Source organism: Homarus americanus, unplaced genomic scaffold, assembly GCF_018991925.1.
Source record: "Homarus americanus isolate GMGI-L3 unplaced genomic scaffold, GMGI_Hamer_2.0 scaffold47521, whole genome shotgun sequence".
NCBI lineage: Eukaryota > Metazoa > Arthropoda > Malacostraca > Decapoda > Nephropidae > Homarus > Homarus americanus.
In genome coordinates, this window is record NW_024718149.1 from 1,743 (window position 1) to 25,266 (window position 23,524).

General features: G+C 36.1%; 1 protein-coding gene across 13 annotated transcripts in view; it reads right to left on the reverse strand.

Annotated features, from left to right (window-relative positions):
• Positions 1-439: 439 nt before the first annotated feature.
• Positions 440-23,524, reverse strand: part of LOC121859221 (protein sickie-like) — a gene marked incomplete at its 3' end in the record, with an annotated part of 132,844 nt that continues 109,759 nt past the window's right edge. For 7 of the 13 annotated variants that reach the window (XM_042355952.1, XM_042355950.1, XM_042355951.1 and 4 more), the window contains 16 exon segments: positions 440-585; positions 778-974; positions 3,812-4,057; positions 4,302-5,192; positions 5,757-5,929; positions 6,134-6,261; positions 7,700-8,018; positions 8,240-8,323; positions 8,489-8,515; positions 9,289-9,440; positions 12,129-12,310; positions 14,223-14,249; positions 15,952-16,134; positions 16,431-17,351; positions 19,899-20,068; positions 22,399-22,510. In XM_042355952.1, coding sequence (XP_042211886.1) covers positions 440-585; positions 778-974; positions 3,812-4,057; positions 4,302-5,192; positions 5,757-5,929; positions 6,134-6,261; positions 7,700-8,018; positions 8,240-8,323; positions 8,489-8,515; positions 9,289-9,440; positions 12,129-12,310; positions 14,223-14,249; positions 15,952-16,134; positions 16,431-17,351; positions 19,899-20,068; positions 22,399-22,510 — 3,958 coding nt within the window. 13 annotated transcript variants of the gene reach the window in all.

Consider the following 23,524-nt stretch of genomic DNA (forward strand, 5'->3'; position numbering starts at 1 on the left):
ACTTTAAAAATGTTATTTTTTTTTTTATCTAAATATATCTGCTAACTGTATTTTTATGCTATCTATATGTTGACTTCTTACTGTACTCTGCCATGGCAAGTAGTGTGAATGACGAATATGAGGAACAAATGACAAATAACAGTTACGTATTCCTCAGTCGATAGGCAATGAATACACTGTATTTGCAATAATAAGAACCCCTGTAATTGTTAACAAAAATAAAAAATTCTCTGAGCCACTCTGTTATAGCAATGGAAGGATCACAGGTATATTTAGGGGATAATTAAATTAGTGGAAAAAAAAAATTAAATATATATATATATATATATATATATATATATATATATATATATATATATATATATATATATATATATATATATATATATATATATATATATATATATATATATAAATAAATACAGTATATATACCATACCTCCCAAGTAGCCCTCTTCCCATATAGCTGAAGACCTTCTCGAACTGCCTCTATTAAGTAGGGTACCAGAGAATAATTCCAGAGGTCTGTAAACCAAACTTGGGAACCTTCTAGGGAGCCTGGGCAAGACAGGAAGAGGCGAGGTCCTGAAAAAATACAATTTATCCTTAAACAATCATTATTAATGTCTTTCTGTAAATAATACAGCATTTCCTACTAAGAATATCATAACAACAACAAAATAAGACCAATGGTCCCCTTCCTGTAATGAATCATGTTGTTAACATTCCAATAAATAATTACAATACTTGAAGAACATTTATCAAATCCCTCCTTACCAATAGTGACATCTGAGGACGAATGAGTCTCCAGGAACTTGTTGATGTGACTCCAGCAACGCGGCAGCCAGTCTAGCACCTGCTGCAGTCGTGGTAGTCTGGACCCAGCCTCTACCTCAACTTGTGTTAATCTTCTTCTAGCCACTCGGCCAACCAAGCCTTTAACTGGTTCCATGTGGTTGGCCATTAGCACCCACCTAAAAACAAGGATATGTTATGCAGACTTGTTCGAATGATCCTTTAATTGCTTCATGTGTCTTTTTACACATAAAACCATCATGAAGCCTTGAATTTTAATAATTAACTGAAAATTGAATAATCTACGATGGCAAAAATTATTCTCTCTGACAAATTTATTAGCAATTTTAAGTCATACGGTACAGTACACCAATAAATAAAATATCTAGGAATACGGCCGATGGAATTCAAAATGAACATATGATTACAATTGTCTCGATAGATTGGTAGGAGTGAATGAGAGATGCATTTCCTAATAGGCCAAATTATGGTAGCTTCTCTTTATAGTAATTACAGTACAGTAAGGTCAGGATATATCATGAGATAGGGTCCAAGGATGTTCGCTATACAGTATACTGTACTAAATCGCAATATATAATTACATGTAATCAATGGGGAAAATAGGGGTAGGTGCTGGAGGCCAATAAAATTTACTAAACTTGTCATAAAATGGCACAGTCTAAAGTTAGTAGAATATAAATTGCATTGTTGGAATCCTTGCAAGACAGCGAATAATTTGAATATAGACATCGTATATTTTTAGTCTTTTAGATTAGTGCATTTAAGTACTGTAAAATTTTTCAACTCATATTTATGGGGTGATTTAGGGGGATCTTTGGAAGTGTTTCTGACTTTATATGGTTTTTGGCTTTATGTGAGGTCCCAGGAACATAACCCCACGTAAATTGTGAGTCTACTGTAAATAAATTTATCGCTATACAGTGGTCCCTCGATTAACGAACGGTTCAATTAACGAAATTTCGGTTAACGAATTAGCTCCCATAAGGATTTTCAGTCCCTTAACGAACAAAACTTCGATTAACGACAGCCTTACGAGAAACACACTTTGTTGTGCACATCAGCTGATCAGCTAGTCTGCCAATACAGTACAGGTAATTGGTTCTATGTTTACATTCGTTTCCAGTGGAGTAATTATCAAGAAAGTTGGTCTCTTGAATATTTTTGCATTTTTTATATTAAAATTATTGGTCATTCTGAAATTTAGTTAACATATTGATAATATATACAGTACAGGGAACAGCTTTTGTGTGCTCTTCGGCTGATCGAATCACCCACCAACGCTTCTCAGTTTAACTTTGTTTACAGTGGAGTGAACATCGAGTTTGTTGGTCTCTTGAATATTTTTGCATTTTTACATTAAAATTATTTGTCATTCTGAAATTTAGTTAACATATTGATAATATACAGTGCAGAAATTATTATGAAACATGAAGAAGGCATTAGAACCAATGCACTCTGTAAAGAATAGGGCATGTCATCATCGACTGCCTCTACAATCAGCTGTTTGATATGTAAACAAAGCTGCCGGGAATACGACATACGAGTACACACCTCAAAGTAAGTTAAAATATAGTACCTGTATTATGTTGTTTTTTACTTATTATTGTACGGTACTGTATTTAGTTTATATTTAACGTTTTGTTAATTCTATTACCGGTATACATTATTTTGTGAGTTGGAACCAATTACCCAATGTCCCACAGAAATAATATTCAGTTAACAAAATTTTTGGTTAACAACCGACTCAGTGGAACCAATTGTGTTCGAATCGTGGGGACCACTGTACATAGGAAAAAGGCGATAATTTGGTAGCCGCCATATAAAATAATCGTTTAATAAAAGTCGCTATAAATCCCGACCCTACTGTACTGTACATCCAAAATCAACACTAAATAAGTTCCAAGTTCTATTATAACAGTTTGAAAACAGTAAACTCTACATGGTATAGTATTTTGTTTAAGCACATTCAAAATATAGTATCCACCTCAGAGGACGAGTTGCCATATACAGTAGGAAAAAAGAAGTCACAGGAAGTGAAGCAAATACAGTAGAATCCCAGTTATCTGGAGTCTAGGTGACTGGCAAATTCAACCAACTGACACCAAATGAAATAATACTATACAGCAATAAAAATTCCTCCAATATCAGCTAAAATCATAAGTTTGAATATGCCAATAGTGATGAGCTGCCATATTTATTGGACCATCTAAGGAACTACTACACCACGTGAGTTCTCCTAACACCATCTGGGAGGGAGTTACTACACTACGAGTTTGCTGTTCAACACCTACATTAATCTGTATGTTCACTGTATGTTCCTTTACCTTTCTAATGAAGGCTTTTGTTAAACCACCAATGTATGTAATAAGTCATTTATGTCCAATGTATATTTTCAGCCTTCAGGCTGCAGAACTTTTTCAATAAACCGTTAATTATTATTATTATTATTATTATTATTAAATTCCACTTCATATAAATGATGTGGTTCAGAGTTAAAGAATTTAGTGAGCACAAGGTGAGCCTAATTTGAACAAATTTCAAATTGCATGTGTCAAAAATGAAGAAACAAAAATGCATTTAATACTATAAACATTTTGCCCCCCAAAAAAAAATATTGTATCATGACAAATGACAGGAAAAGTCATTAGTATTCCATATACAGTACAGTATTGTATTATCATATCCGGAATGCAGGGCTACCAATGAAAAGCAAGAACCTAGTCTCGAGCATTTGTCAAAATCCCTTATCTGTTGTATCATAATGTCAAACACAAAAATGTTAGGATATATACTGTATTTTTTTTTGATGTACAGCCAATCCAAAAAGTATTGAGAACCCAAGCGACTGAAAGCACATGAAACATTGGGCAAAGACCAACCCAACTGATACATGAATGCATCATCTGAGGTTATTGCTTGTTTTTTATTTCACCAGACAGACCCTGGGGTCTCGATGCTTCTGGGTTGGCTTTACATACCATTTATTATTACAAACCTGAAGTTATGATGAAGCTGCAAATTTGTAGTTGAGCATGATGTGGTTTGATTCATGGTACCAATGATGTAGGGACACTGAGTATACTTTGCACTAAGGAACCCATTAAAAACATCAGTTAAGGCTCCTGCATGATGCAAATTGTCAAGTATAATAACCAAGGGCAGATCAGCACTATTATTCTCACACTGGTCGCTGACATGTGACAGGTATGCTCCAAGATCTTTTCCTGTCTTGTGGTCAACACTGATGGAAGAAAAATTGGAAAAAAATTAGTATGCACAGCTCTATGCATTTATTCTATCTATAATGCCTGGAGATCTGTATCACCTCTACTGTAATATCTAGGTAAGGAAGAACACTAAAACTGCAAAAAGATTATGTTACATGAAAAGAATAACTCCCTGGAAAAATATGCTCCTTATTTTCTTTAATTTAAAATAAATGTAAAGGAAACCCTAAATCAATTGGACTAGATAATTTTACTTACTTAAAAGTTGCAATATATCCTGGTGTTGGATCCTTCCCCATTCTGGTGACTAAGTATTCAGCAAGTTTCTGAGCCAAATATGTTTTTCCAGTTCCTGAGGGGCCACAGAGAATAATTCTTCTGTGCTCGGTGAGGAGAGACATGTATCTCTGAACAATTGACTTGGGAATCAGAGTCTCAAATGCTAATGCATCTACATGATTAATTGTAGCTCCCTTGAGGATGATTTTTATGTTTGTAACTTCTCCAACTAGGTATCCACAAGGCAGTAGCTCAGGTGATTCTGGATGACGGCCTCTTGCAATTTCCCCAATGTGATATGAAAGGATGGATTCTGCACTAAGCCCAAGATTAGACACTGGGTCAACTCTCAGGATGTATTCCTTAAAAATGCGCTTCACTAGACTGTCTAACATATCCCACTTGGTCTTTCCACTCACAGAAATAGCACCTATTATACACTCACAAGCTGTTATGCCATCTACAGGAATCATGTATTTATCATAATTGCCATGACACCCCATGAACACTGTGATACTGACTCTCTTTCCATCTTTATCACTTGGGTCAATTAGAATTACATCTGATGAGTCGGGCATCGTAATCTCTTCACCAAGACTTAACCTTTGTTCTATTGAGTCTGACACGGGAAGTGAACTTTGTGAGGAGTTCAGAGATTTTGAAGACACCAGTCTATGCAATCTGTCATTGTCCTGTTTCAATGATACCATTTCTGTTCTCATCTTGCTCAAGGTTTCCTTCAGGGATTCTAACTGGTGAGCTGAAGTCAGGGCCTCTAGACGTATGTCAGTGAGAGCCATGTCCTTCTCCCGCAATTGGCACTTGAGGATCTCGACATCTTCTTCCTTTGGTTTACTCTCCATGCACATGCTTTTGGAGAAGAAAAAATTAAGAAATAGTACACAGTATACATATAAAAAAGTTACACCAAGGAACCTTTACCTAATTCATGCTTTAGGGCCGAGTCTAAAAGCCTATTAGTATGGTGCAGTACTGCACCCACAATCAAGCTGGTAAACTACTGTACAGTAAAGTACAGTACTGTATATTAATTATTTGTGATACTCATCAGAATCATTTGATCCCCCTTCAATCATTAACTGATTTTCTTTTAAATATAACTAACTGCTCTCATATTTTTAATATATATTTCAAGTTATGGGCATGATCTTTGTCTCAGATACAAGATGCAGTATTTCAATTTGTATATTCTTGGTGCATTAAACTTTTTTGTTAAATCTTCTATTTTAATTGTGTAAAAGCATCGGTGAAGGACTATTATTATTTTTTTTTCATAAAGATTATCTTAACCCAGTGGCAGTCCTGGTTCTCATAAAAAATTAGCTTAATGCCAGTCACATTATCTAGCACAGTATACTGTAGTGGTACTACTGAAAATATTCTTAAAATAAAGATAAATTACTGTATACTAACCTAGACATAGACTGACACTCTGGGTCAGTTGATCCTCCATTTGCCCGTTGAAGTTGTGGCGACGAAGGAGCAGAACAGTCACCACGATCGCATCCCTCCATGTCTGATACTGATCCACCAGGTTTGCTCTTTTTGTGCCCTCGGGAGAATGCCTTGCTAAATGAGCTCCGGAGCTATGAGAAATTTGATAAATATATTGTTGATGACTTCATTTTACAAACATATCTACATAAGCATACCTGAATGTGATCATGACATTCTACACAGTCAGCATTTTGTATTTTCGTAACTTATATGGAACTAGAATAATTCTCAACAAATCAACACAAATTATAAAAGTTTAAAGTAATAATTATGCTTACAGGATAATAACTTACCCATCCCTTCTTTTTGCCAGATTTTGAGCTGTCACTTTTATCGTGGTTTGAGGTGTGAGAGGTTGCTGAGCAAGCTGAAGATACACTTGACACAGACTCTACAGATGTTCCTCGCACTAGTTTACCACCTGTTGTCAAAAATGTTATAAAATGAGACCACTACAATTAGCACCAAACACTAAATTTCTTTACTTTAAACAGAGAATATATGAATGCTTTCTCTCCGCATCACTGGGTAAAAATACTGCATGTCAAACACTGTATGTCTATGTATGAATGAAGTGTTATGATCTCAAATTAAGGTAAAACTAATAATTTTGACTTCCTTTTCTTCCTAGTTAATTATGTCAAGTCCTCTGCTGCTAATCCACCAGACAAAATTTAATAGGTATCTAGTTCTAACAGAGGATATGAACATGACCTTTCCAATGATTTATAATGATTTAGTCACTACATGGTGAAGATTTGTTATCCATCCATTTCCCACCAGACAAATTATAAAAAAATACATGCACCTGACAAACATTTTCTAAATTCGTTAAGTCTCTGTATAATATCACATGCATTACTAGGTGGTCTCCTTTCACCCTTGCAAGCAGTTTCTCAATATATTGGAGTAGGGCTGGAATATAAAGCAAAACACACACATACACACACTAATTCATCTATATTATGAGTACACTTTACCACATTCAGGATCAACCCAGAATAGTTCAGCTGCTTACTAAATAGACATCTTCAAGTTCCATGTTGGTTTGTAGCCATTTAGTGCCCCTTAGGTTGGAATGCAAGTTCCTGTAATCTTTATAAATTAAGAAGTGACTCTTTTCACTAAGTTCAAGTACATTGTTCAACCTTAGGCACACTTCTAACAGCATTTTATCTGAGGAAATGCAGCAATAACTACCTTATGAAGGCCCTTTGTAAATGTTTTCCATAGTGAAACACTGTAACCAGGAAGGACAGAAAACATTCATTTCTTTGTTTAACAACAATATTTAAAATCAATGAGATTTGTGCACGGAAACAATTTAAGACATGACATGTGCAATTAATAACCACAAGAAATAACAAATTACACCAAAAGCCAGCAAGCTTCAACAGAGGAGGCAAAGTGAAGAAAAAAAAAGACATGCAGAAGAAAATGTATAACAATTATCATTAGTACAGTACTGTATTTCTATTGCATTAGTTTTGTTTTGTAAATTGTAATTAAACTTATGAAAAACGATCAAGCTTGTTGGAACAGTTTACAAGTAATTAGCAATTCACAGCAAAATTTGTATAAAGGGGGTACAAGAAATGGAACATTAATAAGGATAACAATAAGAGTACATGGGAGGAAAAGGAGGCTCATTCTGTGACCTGCAGTTAGCCATCACCCATGCCTAACCATTTTATAACCAAATGGCTCAGTAGTATGTTGATTCATGAATTGATAATTTTGTTATTCTTTAGTTGCCAATGCCTGGCTGCTGTAAGTCAGCTCAACCAATGAGAATCAGCATGAGCTTTGAAATATAGAAGAGAAGCCTGCTTGCTTGTCAAAAGGTGACGAAGTCTCACCAGCTTCACTGAATTCACACACTACAAGGTCTTTACAATTCCCTGTGAAAGTGTGCCTGCGTGCAACATCATGACCCGGTTTTTCTGGTGAACTGGAACGACTTCCGGTGGTAACATTGAGCACAGAACACGAGGCAATGTTGGGAGGGTGCTGGGAATGGTGGTGCCTGGTGGGGGAAGGGGTGGAGTGGAGGTGGTGGTGGTGGTGGTGATGGTGGTCAGGGGACGTACTTTGCAGGCATGCAACAGTCAGCCCGGCATCTACACTCTGCTGGCGTAGTGCTTCAATTGTTTTCCGTAATTCCATAACTTCCGAGTCCTGCAATAGCAAATGTTGAGGCTATAATTAAAGAAATAACAGTTGACATTACTCAAGAGGATAAGTTAATTTTACAAAAAGTGTATACAGTGTAAAGTAATTAAAAAACAATTCAAGATTTCTTCTGAGTCTTGTTTTCTTTGATCTTAACATAATTCCTAAAGATAAATTATTTGTAACAAGTAAAAGAGGATAGGGGGCCATAAAAATACTTTTTATACCTTTTGTTCAGATGTAGCTGTAAGTTGTTGTAATCTGTTGGTCATGTTTGTAAGAGACTGTTCAAAGGCAGCTACAACATGAGCCTGAGGAGAGAATGACTGTGTATGAGACTTCCGCAAGGAAAATATACAAGAATGTTAACAACCAGCCAATACTTAAGTGATGTGCCGAATGATACAGTGCCTGACTATGTGCAATTTATCATCTGCCACCATTATTTACCCAAGAAAAAGTTCTCTGATAATTACCGTATTCATGAGGTTGAAAACTGAACTCTGAAAAGAAAAATACTTTAACAAAAATAGTGTTCTCTTAAAATGGAATGAAATCTAATATATATTTATGTGACTGGGAGAACAAAATATATAATTACATGATGTTCTTAAATAAATTTTTACACAGGGATGCACAATTAAATTTTTAAAAAACTATAAAATAGTTTTTTTAATAAACCTTTGGATGACATTTCTGCATGCAATTATCTTGTGGAATGAATACCTTATGTTTGGCTGGTTGTCAGTAACTTTATGAATACAAAGCTTCTGAATAACTGAGAGCAAAACATAACAAAAAGTTCTGAAGTTTCTAAAATGTAGAAAATACACAGGTTACATCAATACAATGAGGATCAGCAATTCTTGATCTGTACAAATATCTTTTATCACTGTACATGTTTTCTCAATTCTTCTAGCCAAGACATTAACTGTAAAATGAATGCCACCATGGAGGTCACAGATTTGTATAACATTGTATAGTAGGTATTAAAAATTTTATGGTGGCATCAGGAAAATCAGCTTCTCTAGTTATTTATGTATTAAAGAATTAGGCTAAAGCTGGTAGACCTATACTTATTAGATACCATTATGTTCAGAAACCTGTTACTACAATAAGCAAGTTCCTCTATCAATAACAGTAAATAAGTACAACACAAATGTCTGATTTTTTTACATAAATCTACAATCCACAATTCAAACTACAAACTATTCATCACAAAACAAGATACTATATACAGGGGTATCTTCAAAAATACAGAATTATGCAAACTTACATTTGTAGTGAGCTGGTTGGTCAGCGATCCCACTTTTTCTTGTGCGTCAGATAAATCCTTCCGCAGTTTCCTAATTTCTGCTGCCTGTTTCTCCTCTTGGGAACTATACAGTGACGACGATGATGATACAAGTGACAGTGAAGATCCATGACCTGAGGGAAATGTAGATATTTTGTTTAATTTTTCATACATATTTTATTCTAACGACATGAACATTATAGCAGTAACATATGAAATGATAACTGTATACGTACATGTACAATATCGATTGGGACTATTGCTCGTACAGTATTGTTCTGGTCCCAAGTTCCGATATTGGGATATTCAAGTGAAGATATGAAAATGTCTACTGTGAAGGTCCTTAGCAATTACCATTTCATAAAAAGTTTGCAGATTTTGACTTCTTTTAAGAATTTGTTTTCTTGGGTCCTCACATTTGTTCATATGTTACAGAAAATGAATTAATATTTTAGTTTGCAAGATGAAAACAAATTTTAATCAATACAGTATTACTGTGCTTGGTGCTCACTTTACGATCAGCTAAGTTAAGCAAAGACAAACTCCAGTCGAGTAACCATTAGCCTTACAAGGCTTAGAAAAAACAACAGCGAAATTGTAAATAAAATTGTGTCCCAACTAATATGCAGTTTGCCATATCCTAGTTAAACATATTAAGTTTATTGAGTTTTTCTTGTGCGGCTTTATGATAAGCAAGGAATATGACCTTGGTGATGTGAATCTAGAATATATAAGAACTTAAACAACAAAACAAGGTGCTGTAGCAAAATGTAGTCACTATGTAGCCTATTATGGTAATAAGCAGTCAGACAAAAGCACTGTACAGTATAACCCAAAGCAAATTTACAGCAAAATCTAAAAACCTTAGAATATGTTGAAATTTTAAAACATTAACAATTAAAGGAATTTAAAAGATCTAGAAAATTTAAATCTTTATTTCCCCCACCCCCCCAAAAAAAAATTTGTCAGCTATTTCTTGCAAGTCAAAAAAGTCACCGAAGGTAAAATAATTACTGTGTAATGTATCAGAGTTCTCAAATTGGGGTTCGTGAACCACCATGGGTACGCAGGAGGGTTTCCATGGGGTACATTGAGGAGTGGCAAAAATCAATACTGTATAGTATATACTAATTTTACGAGATTTAATTCACGAGGTGATATGAATTTAATGTTATCTTTACAATATGGAAAGTAGCGTCTAACCAAACACCAAATATGTTTTAACACTGTCATTCTATATTGATTTAGTGTTAATGCAGTACCATTCTATAATCAGTGTCTCAGTAATGGGGGTACGGGTCGATGGTCTAAGAACTCCGAAGGTACCTGGTGAGAAAAAGTTTGACAAACCCTGACCTATATGATTTTCAAATGAAATAGGGTTCAGGATGGTGTTTCCCAGCCGTGACAAATTTAGGTCGGATGTGAAATTGGTTTTAAGGAAAGCTTCACGTTGTCATTTGCAAGGTGAAAATTAAAACACTCAGATGAAAAATAAATAGAACATGATTTAACAATGCCAAGGCTTTACTTGATTGAAGCTCCCCTGATGTTTTCTTTTAAATATTACTACCCTGTACATACAGTGAACCCTTGAAGATCTGGACCCGGTAAATCCAGATTTTGGAAGATTCAGACAAAAAATTGGGGGATCTGGGCTAAGAAGCCTCCCTAAGAAGTATTCCCAATATAGAGCAAAGAACATTTTAGGCCTGTGGACACTGGTTGACCAGTTGGTCGCACTGGACACAGGTGCCCAAGGAGGTGGGAAACTTAATCAGTTGTCAATTGTTATTTGTTGGAATATTATTTCATTCATTCTAGTAATGATATAATGTTTCTTATTATGTTATTGTAGGTATATGCATGGTTTATATAATTTATTAACCACTGTGCCCATCACTGTTTTCAAATTAGACTAAAAGATACGTACAGTATTTCTCCCATACGTATTTAGATCGTACGCCTGGCAATGGGTGCAAGTAAGGGGTGTGAGTGACTGAGTCTTCTAATTAGTACATGGGCTGCTGTTGTAACTCATCACTCCTCCCTGCCATATTTCTCTGGATTTACTGTTATTATGTTTACTGACAAATACATAGTGCTTAATAGTGATTAATCATGGCATCTAAAGCAAGTGGTGGTGTGATGAGAAAGCATGTACATTTATCTGTTGTGCAGAAACTCAAGTTAGTAAAGAAGTTAAGAGTCTGGTGTGTCTGTGGCTCACGTCTGTGATGAATACGGCATGAAGAAACTGTGTCAGACATACGCAAGGCCAAGGATAAAATTTCCGCATTTGCAATGAAGTATGATGTTGATGGTGCCAGTACGGCTAGTGCAAGGAAGCAAATGAAAGTGCTGAAGGATAAAGAGCTGGAAGAAGCAGTGTATAAGTGGTTAGTTCAGCAGTGTTTGTGTGCAGTTAAAGTTGGTGACGTGGAGATAGCTGAAGCGGCTAATATGCAGGCTCCTCTGACTCATAATAATAATTTGTTCTCAGTCCCCACTATACGATCACAGAAACACAAACTCATCTATCCGCTGCATAAGGTATGTGTGACTACATTACTGTATTTTTGGCATCTCTTTTATCATTATTTTCATTTTTTATACATTTTGGACATTCGCCGGAAGATTCGGACAACCGGCTTTTTCGGACAGGTGTATTTATGAATGACTCAAGTAGCTCAAACATACAATACTAAGGCCACTAATACTACCCACATATTTCGACAATTTGGGAGTTATTGGTAACTAACCCCCACAAATAGCAAGGGTCTACTGTACTGTACTGTATTTGTCTAATGAGAAACACTCACATTCATCATCTTTTGAAGTTCTGGGAATGACAGTTGAGTAGTATGGAGAACCTCTGACAGTGTTCAAGGGTGAGATGGGCAACCTGGCTCCTGCTGGTGGTGTTGGGCTAGTGGGCTGTGAGGCATGGTAACCTTCACGACCACTCACACTGCTACTATACAACTTTTCAGATTTTGTTGATCTGTTGAATGAGAAAATTATGCATTAAATATAGACATAAATTGAATCTAACTGAATGATTTGCATGAATAAAACATGAAAGATTTATTAATACATTATACGGGTAATGTTACATGGAGAACCCCCAAGGTCGTAAACTGTACTGTATATTGCTAACAAGAATAATGTTTGATATCAGGGTTTAATTACCTAATAATATTAAAGTGCTAATTAGTGGGAATACTAAATCAGGAGAAGACAAGTAATTTCAGTACCTGTACCAGTTGCATGTACTGTACAGTACAGTATGGAATAAAAAAAGATGGGAGGATTTATGGGAGACTTGAAAAAAAGGAAAAAGAATAGTGGAAGAATGGAAAAGGATACACTTATTATACCAGAATGAAAGAGAGAGTGAATGACAGTGTGAATGAAGATAGAATACACGAGTGTATCTGCTCTAGATTCCTGTCACTGCCCTATAGCAATAAATGGCTTTAAAAATAATGTATGACTTCTCTTATACTGACTGCACGAGGAAACATTAAATTAACAATTCTGCATAGTCCAACGTGTGTACTCCTATAAGGATGGGCCCAAAGTGTCCTGTTGCACTCTCAATTATCAATCGGGAATGGGGTCAATGAAGGACCTCGTAGAACTTGAGCCACCAACCAATGTTTATTAAGAGGATACCTAAGGCTGGTACTGCTTCATATATCCCTTAACAAAATGTAACGATTATGAGGCAGTGATGATTTTGTTTTATTCCTAAACATGAGTGACCAGTTCTCAGAATACACACTGCCACCTTCATTAACCTACACCTACAAGTAATGTATGCAGAGCATTACTTACAAAAAATATGGTACCCTCCTTGTATAAAAACTATGGTATATAAGTAAAGGAGGTGAAGTAATATACAGTAATTTGTTTTCTCTGGCTATAAGTGACATCTATCCACAACAACATCTAAAATAACATTATGTACGGCACTAGTATATCATAAGAAGTGCATATTACAAAATGCAAAAGGTGTTTACAAGCCATGCAACCCAAAAACAAAATTTTCATTTTGTTAAATCATAAAACTAAAATACTGTACTGTACAAGCATCTTCATAAGCTTAAAAATGTGTGCTTGCAGGTATGTGCATAGTCATGCATACACAAAAACACAATAACAAAGACCTAAAATTATTTCATCCATCATTGACAGTATGATCTGCACTATGCACATCTTTGCTAAGTTAGTTTGTTTACATGATGTCATCCACTTTGCTACTCTATGGTTATAATGAAGCTGTGAAGATAGATTTGTAATTTTAGGGACAGCTTCATTATAATCAATTAAGTCATGCACATTATCTATTATAAGTAAACCATTTACAAGAGTTGCTTCTTATAAGCTCAAACCAATACAGAAACTATTATACTTTCCCCACATATAGGCTCATGATAAAAATATAAATAAATAAAAGTAATAAAAAAAATTCTATAAAGGCTCAATGTTACATGAAATGGAGGTGATGCATGATTTCCTCTGAGTAACATTCTCCACAAATATAAAAATAAAGGCAAAAAATATCTTTGTAATACTGTAAAGTAACCTAACATGCTTTGGACATTCTACAATAGGGATGCAAAGCATATATACATGCCACAAGTAAACCAGCCTTTCAGAACGGTTCCTTTTATTGTGGCATTATCTGTCAACTTTTTCAGCAAATACTACAGTGCCCTTATCCATAGCAGCAAGTATGAAAATATATTCATAAAATTATTATACTATTAAGCATAAAAGATAAAGTTGATTTTCTATATACAATTTATTCTCAGAGCAGTCTATGGTAAATATCTGAGAAACGAAACAGTCATTTACGTCTTATGTTTAAATTCCAGCAAGCACGGAGATATAATGCCTCAAAACCATACCTAGGGAAGGTCCGTTCAATAAGATGGCTGTGGATGGCATAAACATGGGTTATTTGAAAGGACACAAAAGTCTAATTAATGTTTCACATATGTACAGCAACACAATACTGTAGACAGAACGACTAAGATATGGTTTAAATTTGTATTCATACATGTAAATCTATTTCGGTCGCAATTGTCAAGAAATTAAATAACTTTATGCTGTACACAGTTGCACTATTAATAGAACATGTTAATGTACTACTGTACTAAAAAACTTGCTTGAAAATACATAAGTAAAACTACCTTTACGGTTATTTTTAATATCAACTGCAAACAAGTAAAACCCAAGAAAACTGGAATTCAGTCAACTAAATTTTGAGACAATATGAATACTATGGGAAATAATTACATAACATTCTTTGTGAAGGAAATATTTGACTGTTTCAACAATCTTTAATCCGCATGGTCTTACCAATAAACCAAGTGAAAACTATACAGTTAAGGTACTGTAAGAGAGAAGGGAGATGAATCATATCCCAGTCTCTTCTGTATTGCCATCTATACCCAAGGTTCACCTTAGTACTGTACTGTAGTGTTATCTCTTCATTGGAAGGTACAATTATCATGTAAAATCATCTTATAATATTATACTGTACAGTATATGATACTGGTGAATCCTGAATTATTTTAAGTATTATTCATCCCTGGGAAAGACATACTGCCGTGTTCAAACAGCTCTCCATCACTTACTCAGTGATTCAAGGGTTTTACTATAAAGTGATTCATGTGTTTATTATAGTACAGTACTGTATGTTGATTTAGAGTGTACAAATAATCTAAATCAACATACAGTACTATAATAAACACCATACTGAAGTGATTATATAATTTGAAATCTGATAAATTAATTTCAAATTTGCATTGAGCCTATCCCAATCCTCTCACTGTTTGTGCATGACATTTGAGTAACAAAAACCATTTCTAGGCACTATGAAAACTTAGCAATACTCACTCATTATTTTACACTATGACTCCAAGTATAAAAGACAACTGATTACAAGATACAGCATCAAAATTAATATATTGAAGCCAAAATGTACTAACTAGCTTACCAGTTGGCCTTTGTTATCTATGTAAACACGATCACTGGAAGGGAATTACTTGCTATCATTGAATATCTATATCTGGTTGTAATTTCAGCATAGCACCACTTGGTTGGTTACCACACATTCTACCACTTGGTTGGTTACCACACATTCTCAGACCCAATAATGTCCTTCAAAAGCAGTTGTCTTTCTCTTTCTCAACAAACTTTATCAACACCTACACAACAACTGTACATATTTATGAATTTACTATTCATTAAATAAATGATTCTTAACTCTGTGTCAATGGTATTAGACTTCAGTACAGTATTGCAAACATCGCCAAGGATGATGCTTCATTCTTTAAAACCTTTATATCACGGGAAAAGAAAGCAGTGCGCATACAAGACCAATATACACAAACAAATATATTTCCAATGCAAAAGCAATGATAGTAGCAGAAGTCACAAACTGCCCTTCACCATTTCAAAGACTCCATATATACAACATGTGGTATATGCAGCACATATTGGATAAAAAAAATTTTTTCCTTATATATTCAATTCAAATTTTGGCACTAAATTTCATCATGTGAAGAACACTGAGTAACCCACCATACCCAAACCTACAGTATTCATAACACTTGATGGATGGGTGTTTACCTAACACTATTGGAGCGAGCGAGTCTAGGGGAGGGTGAGGAGGACATTTCCCGCTGGTGCATCATGAGGCGGGCTTGTGTGAGACTGGTGGCCCGAGCGTGCTGGATTTGTGCAGCTATACTCGAGGCGCTTGAGCTTATACTCTCCATGCTCTCTGCTTCTGTCAGACTGCCACCCAGTGGTCTGTTTCATTTTAAAGAAGCCGAGGTATGAAGCTGTATTATCAGGGGCTACTTAATAAATTCTGATGCTTCACGACATATATATTAAAAAAAGTCTTCTTACATTTACTTTAACTGAGGTGAAGAGTATGTGCAGCTTTAAAATAAAAAAATAAAATAAAATTATCAAATATTAGGATGCTATCAAGCTTATTTTAACATAAAAGAGTACTTACAAAACTAGTGCTGCTCTTTGTGAGGGACACAAAAAAGTGCAAAAAAAGAAACAAACATAAGCATTGAGGATAAAACAGTTACCTTGTAGGAGCAGAAGCTACAGAACCAGCATAGTTGCTTCTGGACACCCAAGAATATGGACTGCTGTAAGGGCTCCCACTGTATTGCAATTCTGCATAATTGGAGTAAGGAGAATCACTTAATGAACCATCTGTAGGTTTGATGCGAGGACTTCTCTCTCTGTAGTAAGCAGAAGGGTACTGTCCATATTCACCAACTCCTACATGAACTTTACCATAAGGAGACTGCATAATTCTCTCTCGAACAGACTGTGATAACTGGGCTGCTACAGGACCATTTAGAGAGTAAGATTTGAGCTGGTATTTCCGACCAAGAGAGCCTGAGGAATATTCACCATCACTGTGCACACCACTGGACATGTAATGTAAGTCACTAGTAGTCTGTGTTCCACCTGAGACCTTAAGCTTTGTTCTCGGTCTCTCTAGGCTGTGACTAGAACTGTCATGGTGAGAGGAGCTGCCTCCTGCATTATCTACTTCTTTCATTGCTTTGCTGCCTTTTGTGCTGCCTGTGCTGGATACACTACCAGTGCTAGTTGTTCTCTTGCCATTATAGCCAAAGTTGCTCGGTGCAGTCTTTGGATTCTGAAGCTTTTTAGAATCTCCATTGACCTGAGGAGTCATGGCTGCCTTACTTCGGTCTCTACTGCTCCTCTCCCCATCTCTTCTCTTGTCTCCACTTGCTCCTTTCTCAATCTTTTTAGACCCAGATGAAGCTGAACCAGAGACACCTGAACTGCTGTTCAGCCCAGGACTGCTAGGGACCCCAGTTTGTGGAGACCCTAAGTTAGATTTTTTGTGATCCATTTTGCGGGAACTTCCACTTGAAGGGTCTACACCTTTCTGCAATTCCCTAGTTGAACGCTCAAGGCTGCCCTTCCCATTTTCAACATATTTTTTCCATTGTGTGTTTGATATTTGTCTGGGGAAAATGGTTAAGTGTTAGTAACTTCAAAACCTCATGAAAGTTTTACCATATATAGTTAAAACCAAAATACAGTATTAGTGTGGCAGCAAGTTTCTAAAACAGAAAATGCATAAGCATTAAATCATACCTCTCACTAATATCAGACAAGAGCTGTGCACAATATATATATATATATACAGTCAACCCTCGCTTTACGCGGTCCGACTTTACGCGTTTCCACGTTTACGCGGTACCCTGCCAAACACGGAATGCTCGCTTTCCGCGGTGTGTGTACCCTTTTATGCGGAGAGCGGCGCGAGCAGGATGCGCACAAGGTCGCCCAGTCAACAAAACATTACCGAGTTCTTCACCCGCCACCCACCACAGCCGGCCCAAGTCAGTGATAGTGATAATGATAGTGAGGATATGGACTTATATGGACTTTGAGGGGTTTGACAAAGAGGCCCTGCAAGCCTCTGTGGTGGATAGTGATACAATTGATACAAGTGATACAGGTGAGGGCCAATAATCTGCCCTCTGCCTCGGAACCAACCCCCCATCCCCGTGTGCACAGCCATCTTTTCTACTAATGTAAGTGTTAAAAACCCTAATATTATTGATATTTCTCTTAATTATTAATTGTGTGCATACCATCATAAAATTAAGAAGTTATATTTACTACAACGTAGGTATTGTGTCTGAAAAAGTGGAGTTTGGGGGTCGGCCCGGTCTCTATTTCAATTAATCCCATATGTTATGTCGTTCACTTTCGCGGGCCGCCGTGGGTTCAATTGACCGCGTAAAGTGAGGGTTCACTGTATATATATATATATATATATATCACGGCCTATAAGGCGGCGGGGTGCATAAGACGCCCCCCCCAAATTTCCATTTAAAAAGTAGCTTTTGAGCTCTATTTGCTGTATAAGACCAGTACCCCAAATGTGACACTTACCCACTGACTCAGTAGTCCTTTACCAACCATCCTTGATTTTTTAAAATAAGGCCAATTCACTTCAAGTAATGTCATCAAATTATACTCGCTGGTGTAGTGTAAACACTAGTGACGTCACTGAAGCGTGGTGGGAGTGTTCCCTCGTCTGGGTGGTGTGACTATTTATACAACATGTGGTTAACAGCAACCACCGTATTCTAATTGTGATGTTTCATTAGGATTTGAGTGAAAAAGGTTACCAGTATGTACTTACTACATACATTTATTACACAAATATATATATATATATATATATATATATATATATATATATATATATATATATATATATATATATATATATATATATATATATATATATATATATATATATATATATATATATATATATATATATATATATATATATACTGAATATACTATGTACAAAAAATGAATGTTCAATGAATTATTTATGGTGCATTAGGGTACTGGTCACTTCTGATGGGCTATAAATAGCCTTCTTTATCTCCCCTACATCTCACCCTGAGCCAGACGGAAGGGTCTTGGTAAATAACATGTTTGCTTATTTTCCATTTACTTTAAATAGATTTACCGAATTATTTGTTTTATTTATTTATTTATAATATACTGTAATATATTAAACACACTGTAATTATTTTCTTTAATTTATAAACTGTTTTGCGACAAAGGAATGTTCTCCAGTAGTGTTTCATTAGGATTTGAGTGAAAAAATATTACGTACTTACACAATTGTTCCTCTTACTTTGACAACACAACATACATACAGTATATTATTTCTCAGTTTTGATCTTTTTTTTTAATTTTTGTATTTATTTATAGTTAGTTACTTAAAATAAGGCCAATTCACTTCAAGTAATGGCATCAAATATTACCAGCTGGTGTAGTGTAAACACTAGTGACGTCACTTGAGCGTCTGTAATTAACCGTCGATAGTTTCAAGAATTAATGCACTTTTCCTTTCTTGTCTCCTCACTGGCAAATGGGGGGGGGCGTGGGGAGGGGTGTGTGATGATAGCTGTGTTTATTACAGGGGTATAAATCTCTTTTACGGTATGTTAGACAGGTTTATAATACATTTTTATTATTTTAATATACCGGTAATCTTAATTTGAATCCAGCTTGCCAAACGTAAGTTTCAGTATAAAATAATTAGTGGTAAGACCTTGTGAGTGGCTTACGATGTTTTCATCACCACTCTTGACACACTAAACCACAATATTTAAGAGGTAAGAATTTTAAACTTGGTGGTTTAGACGACCCCCTAACTTTGGGCAGATTTTTTTAATGTTCAAATTTCGTCTTATAGGCCGTGATATACGGTATATATATATATATATATATATATATATATATATATATATATATATATATATATATATATATATATATATATATATATATATATATATATATATATATATATATATATATATATATATATAGTTTAGTTTACTTTTTATAGAAGTGTATTAATTTCAGAAGTCATACTTCATGGTATTGGATTTTATTATTAATAACCTCAAGATTAATTTGTTTAATTACTGTATTGATATTCTGCAAATTAAGATACAGTAGTTACTCACTTAAAGGCACTGTTGTCAGTCTGCTGAGAGCTCTCCGTCTTCTTGACATGAGCTCGGCTGGACACTACTTTGTACATACCAGAAGGATCTACCCCCATTGCCACTTTACGTGATGAGGACCCACTAAGTCCCACTGGCAACTTCAGGCCAACTTCTTTCATGCTACGACCCTGAAATATAAGATTTCACATTCAGTATTATTCCAAGAATACAGTATTCAGTATCCTGGCTTTTAGAGAGTGGCCATATTTATGGAGATACTGTACTTTCTTGTGTTAATATCACTATGTACTGTAATTAAGAACCAAGACACAAAAGACATTAGTATTTTCATATTATGTTATGAAACAAATTGTCAATACTGTAATACAAGTTCCATAATCCAATTACAAGTCGGTTATCAGGACTGTATCAAGAGAGAAAAGGACTATGATGACCTTCCCACTGACCCACTGGTTCCTTATGAGGCAGATTCTTCTTCATCACCCTTCTACACCCATTACAAGATATGTTTGTGGCATTAATCATCAAGTGTTTCACCACAAAAATTTTACTACTTTATACAGACAGAGAATTTTGGCAATAACTCTATATATCTGAGTGATACTGATATTTCACATAATAAATTCAGAGTGGTAAAAAAAAAGAATACGTTAGAAACAGCACATACAAGACACAAAGTAGTGAGTAGGAGGGAGGGAAGAACAGGATGTCAAATAAGTGAGCAGCAAAGGTTATATGACTGAAGAAATTTGAAAAACTTACCACAATGATATCTATTTCACTTTCAGAACCAAATTTTAATTTAAAAAAGACAAAACTGTGCACAAATCATATAAAATAAATACTGTACAAAGCATCAAATGATGAACAAATGCATAAGGAGTAGAAGGAAGCAAAAGAATGTCCATACTGTACTGTATATGAGAAATAGGTACAGAAAATAGACGAAAAAAATTAAACATTTATAAACATAGTTGTACGTATATATTTGAATTCAGAATATTTACAGATTTCGGTAATGTTATGTTACATTTACTTCTCAATTTAACAAGTAAGATACCAGAGGGACAGTTCTAGAATTTTCCAAACCGCCAGGGTGGGAGAGGAAGCATACCTGTGCCGGCACGAGAAAAAAAAAGATGGACAGTTCAAGTCACCTAATAAAGTTTGGTACACAAGATAAAAACAGTCTTGTTTTGTTCCAGAAGAAATATATGATAGCTAAGGTTTTGTGTAATGAATTATTTATATATAAATCTGATGTTTAAACTACGGACAAGAAAGGCTTAAGTCTCAATCCTTTAGGCAACACTAACACTAGGCAATAACATTTTCCAGAGTCAGGTCGTGTTGGGGACCAGCCAGTGAATATATCAAGGGACAAACGCCGCTCATGAGGAATGGAAGCCTACCCAAGGCTAAAACGGCTTCCAGTATTTTTCTTCTCGTTCCAAATCTGTAGACAGATTCCAAGGAAAGACTTTATCAAGTGACAAATCCAACAAAATATACCACAATTTTAAAGGAAAATTGTAACTCATCAATAAGCAAGGAATAAATTCCCATCAAGGCCGGTTCACTGGGAAACAAGTGTTAGAGTGCTTATCACTATAATTATAGTATGTTTAGTGTGTCCGGCGAGGTGAACCCGTCTAAGGCTTAATATACACTAAACTTACTAAGAAATCACATTAGATTGTTTTTCATGTTGGATTATGTTGGCAACATAAACCCCTACACTATATTTCAATGTGATGATGTTGGGCGTGTTGGCCTTGAAGCAACACAATCGTCTTGGACTCAGAAGAGAGAATATTCTCAGCACGAAACAACTTCCTGTCGCTAGGTTGTCGCACCCCACCCAAGCCACTACTGCAGCTCCTGACGAAAATGCATTCACAAAATAAAAACAAAGTCGAGCCGGAGAAGCTGGATAAATCGATAGCCGGCATTTATCGTGGACACAAAGCCGCTGTCCACTTTAACCCCGGCTTCCACGAGGGTCGTCCAGCTCCAACACGTGACGATAAACACCTTATCTGGGAGCTGAAGACAATCCAGTTAGATCCCTCACAATTCTTAATTGTTTTTCAATAGTATAATTAATATCCTAGTTATGCATTAAAAGACCTTAGTTGTTGAAGCGAAATAAAAACATTAGAGCATCAGTAAAAAAAAATTCAACAAAATACTGATGCTTTGCGTTTCATTATCCGCTCAGCTGGGCTAATAGCTGAAATGCTAAGAAGGAACGGGGGGGAGGGGGGAGAGAGAGAGATTATCTACCATATACTTACCCTTGCCACCATTCCTGACAGTAGGCCTACCCAAAACTTCCCTATAGTGTAGAACGAGAAGAGTTGGTGGTTATGGTAATAACAGTGAAGTAGGCTGGGTGGGATGGGGTGGTGGTGCTGACCTTGGAGTAGGCTGGGTGGGATGGGGTGGTGGTGCTGACCTTGGAGTAGGCTTGGAGGGGTGGGGTGGTGGTACTGACCTTGACGTAGGCTGGATGGTCGGAGGACAAGGAGGACGAGAGCACGTCCTCAGCAGACATCTCGTTCAGGGTGTCGCTCACCCCGGAACTCAGGCTGCTGCTGTCGTCGAAGCTGTAAAGGAGACAAGGTAAACATTAATCACACGTTTGGTTGGTGACAGGCCGGCTGGGTTGTTCTGCTGGTGCAACACGAGTTTAAAGTTAATGTACTTGTCTATCTGTCTCTCTTTCCCTCCGGGGGAGGTAAAAATAACCTCTCCGGGGATTTTTCCTACAAATTATACGAAATTTATAAATTAATGACTTAATTACACCTCTCTTCTGTTTTACAGGAACACAAAATAGTGCACATGGAAAAACCAACACGTATGATACCGCGATAATACGGTGTACAATATATCAGGTATGAAAAATAAAAGGGGAAGAAAGACTCCAACAGCTTCACTATGAAAACCAGGCAATACCTACACTATGTTCTTTCGTGACAGATGGTGGGTTAGCGAGTAAGGGTGGTGTGTGGGTGTATTGTGGGAGTGACGAGTGAGGTGTGGGGTGGGGTGGGAGGCTACGAGGCAAGTGACAAGGTTTGGGATTTGTAGCGAAAAGTCGGATGGAGGAATGGGATTGAATATGGCTCCCAGGTCCTTTAAACATGTGAATCATACATCAACAACTTCCCAGAAAAACAATATAGAAATTGACATTAAGCTTTTCCTTTGACACAAACATTGGGAATGTGACAGCAACACGGCCAAAATGACTGTACACGTAGGAAACATATAGTGAAACGACAATACTGTATAGCATTATAGATCGTTTTAGAACAACGACAAACGCAGTGTGCACAAAAACGCGGTCCTTGAGGTGACGTCACTCAAAGTGATTTCCCTACAGACACTTTGTTCGCCGTCACTTTTTACACGAACACTTCATAAAACTGCAGACCGATGCACATGGCTTAATGTTATTACATGATATTCCTTGTGGATGAAATAAATGTAAACAATAACTACTGTACGTACACATACATACACACAGGTGAATATGTAATGCCGGGTGTGCGAGTGTTAACACTGAAATCCATCGAAAGGCCTTTAAAAGGCGGTGAATTGTCATCCACACGTCT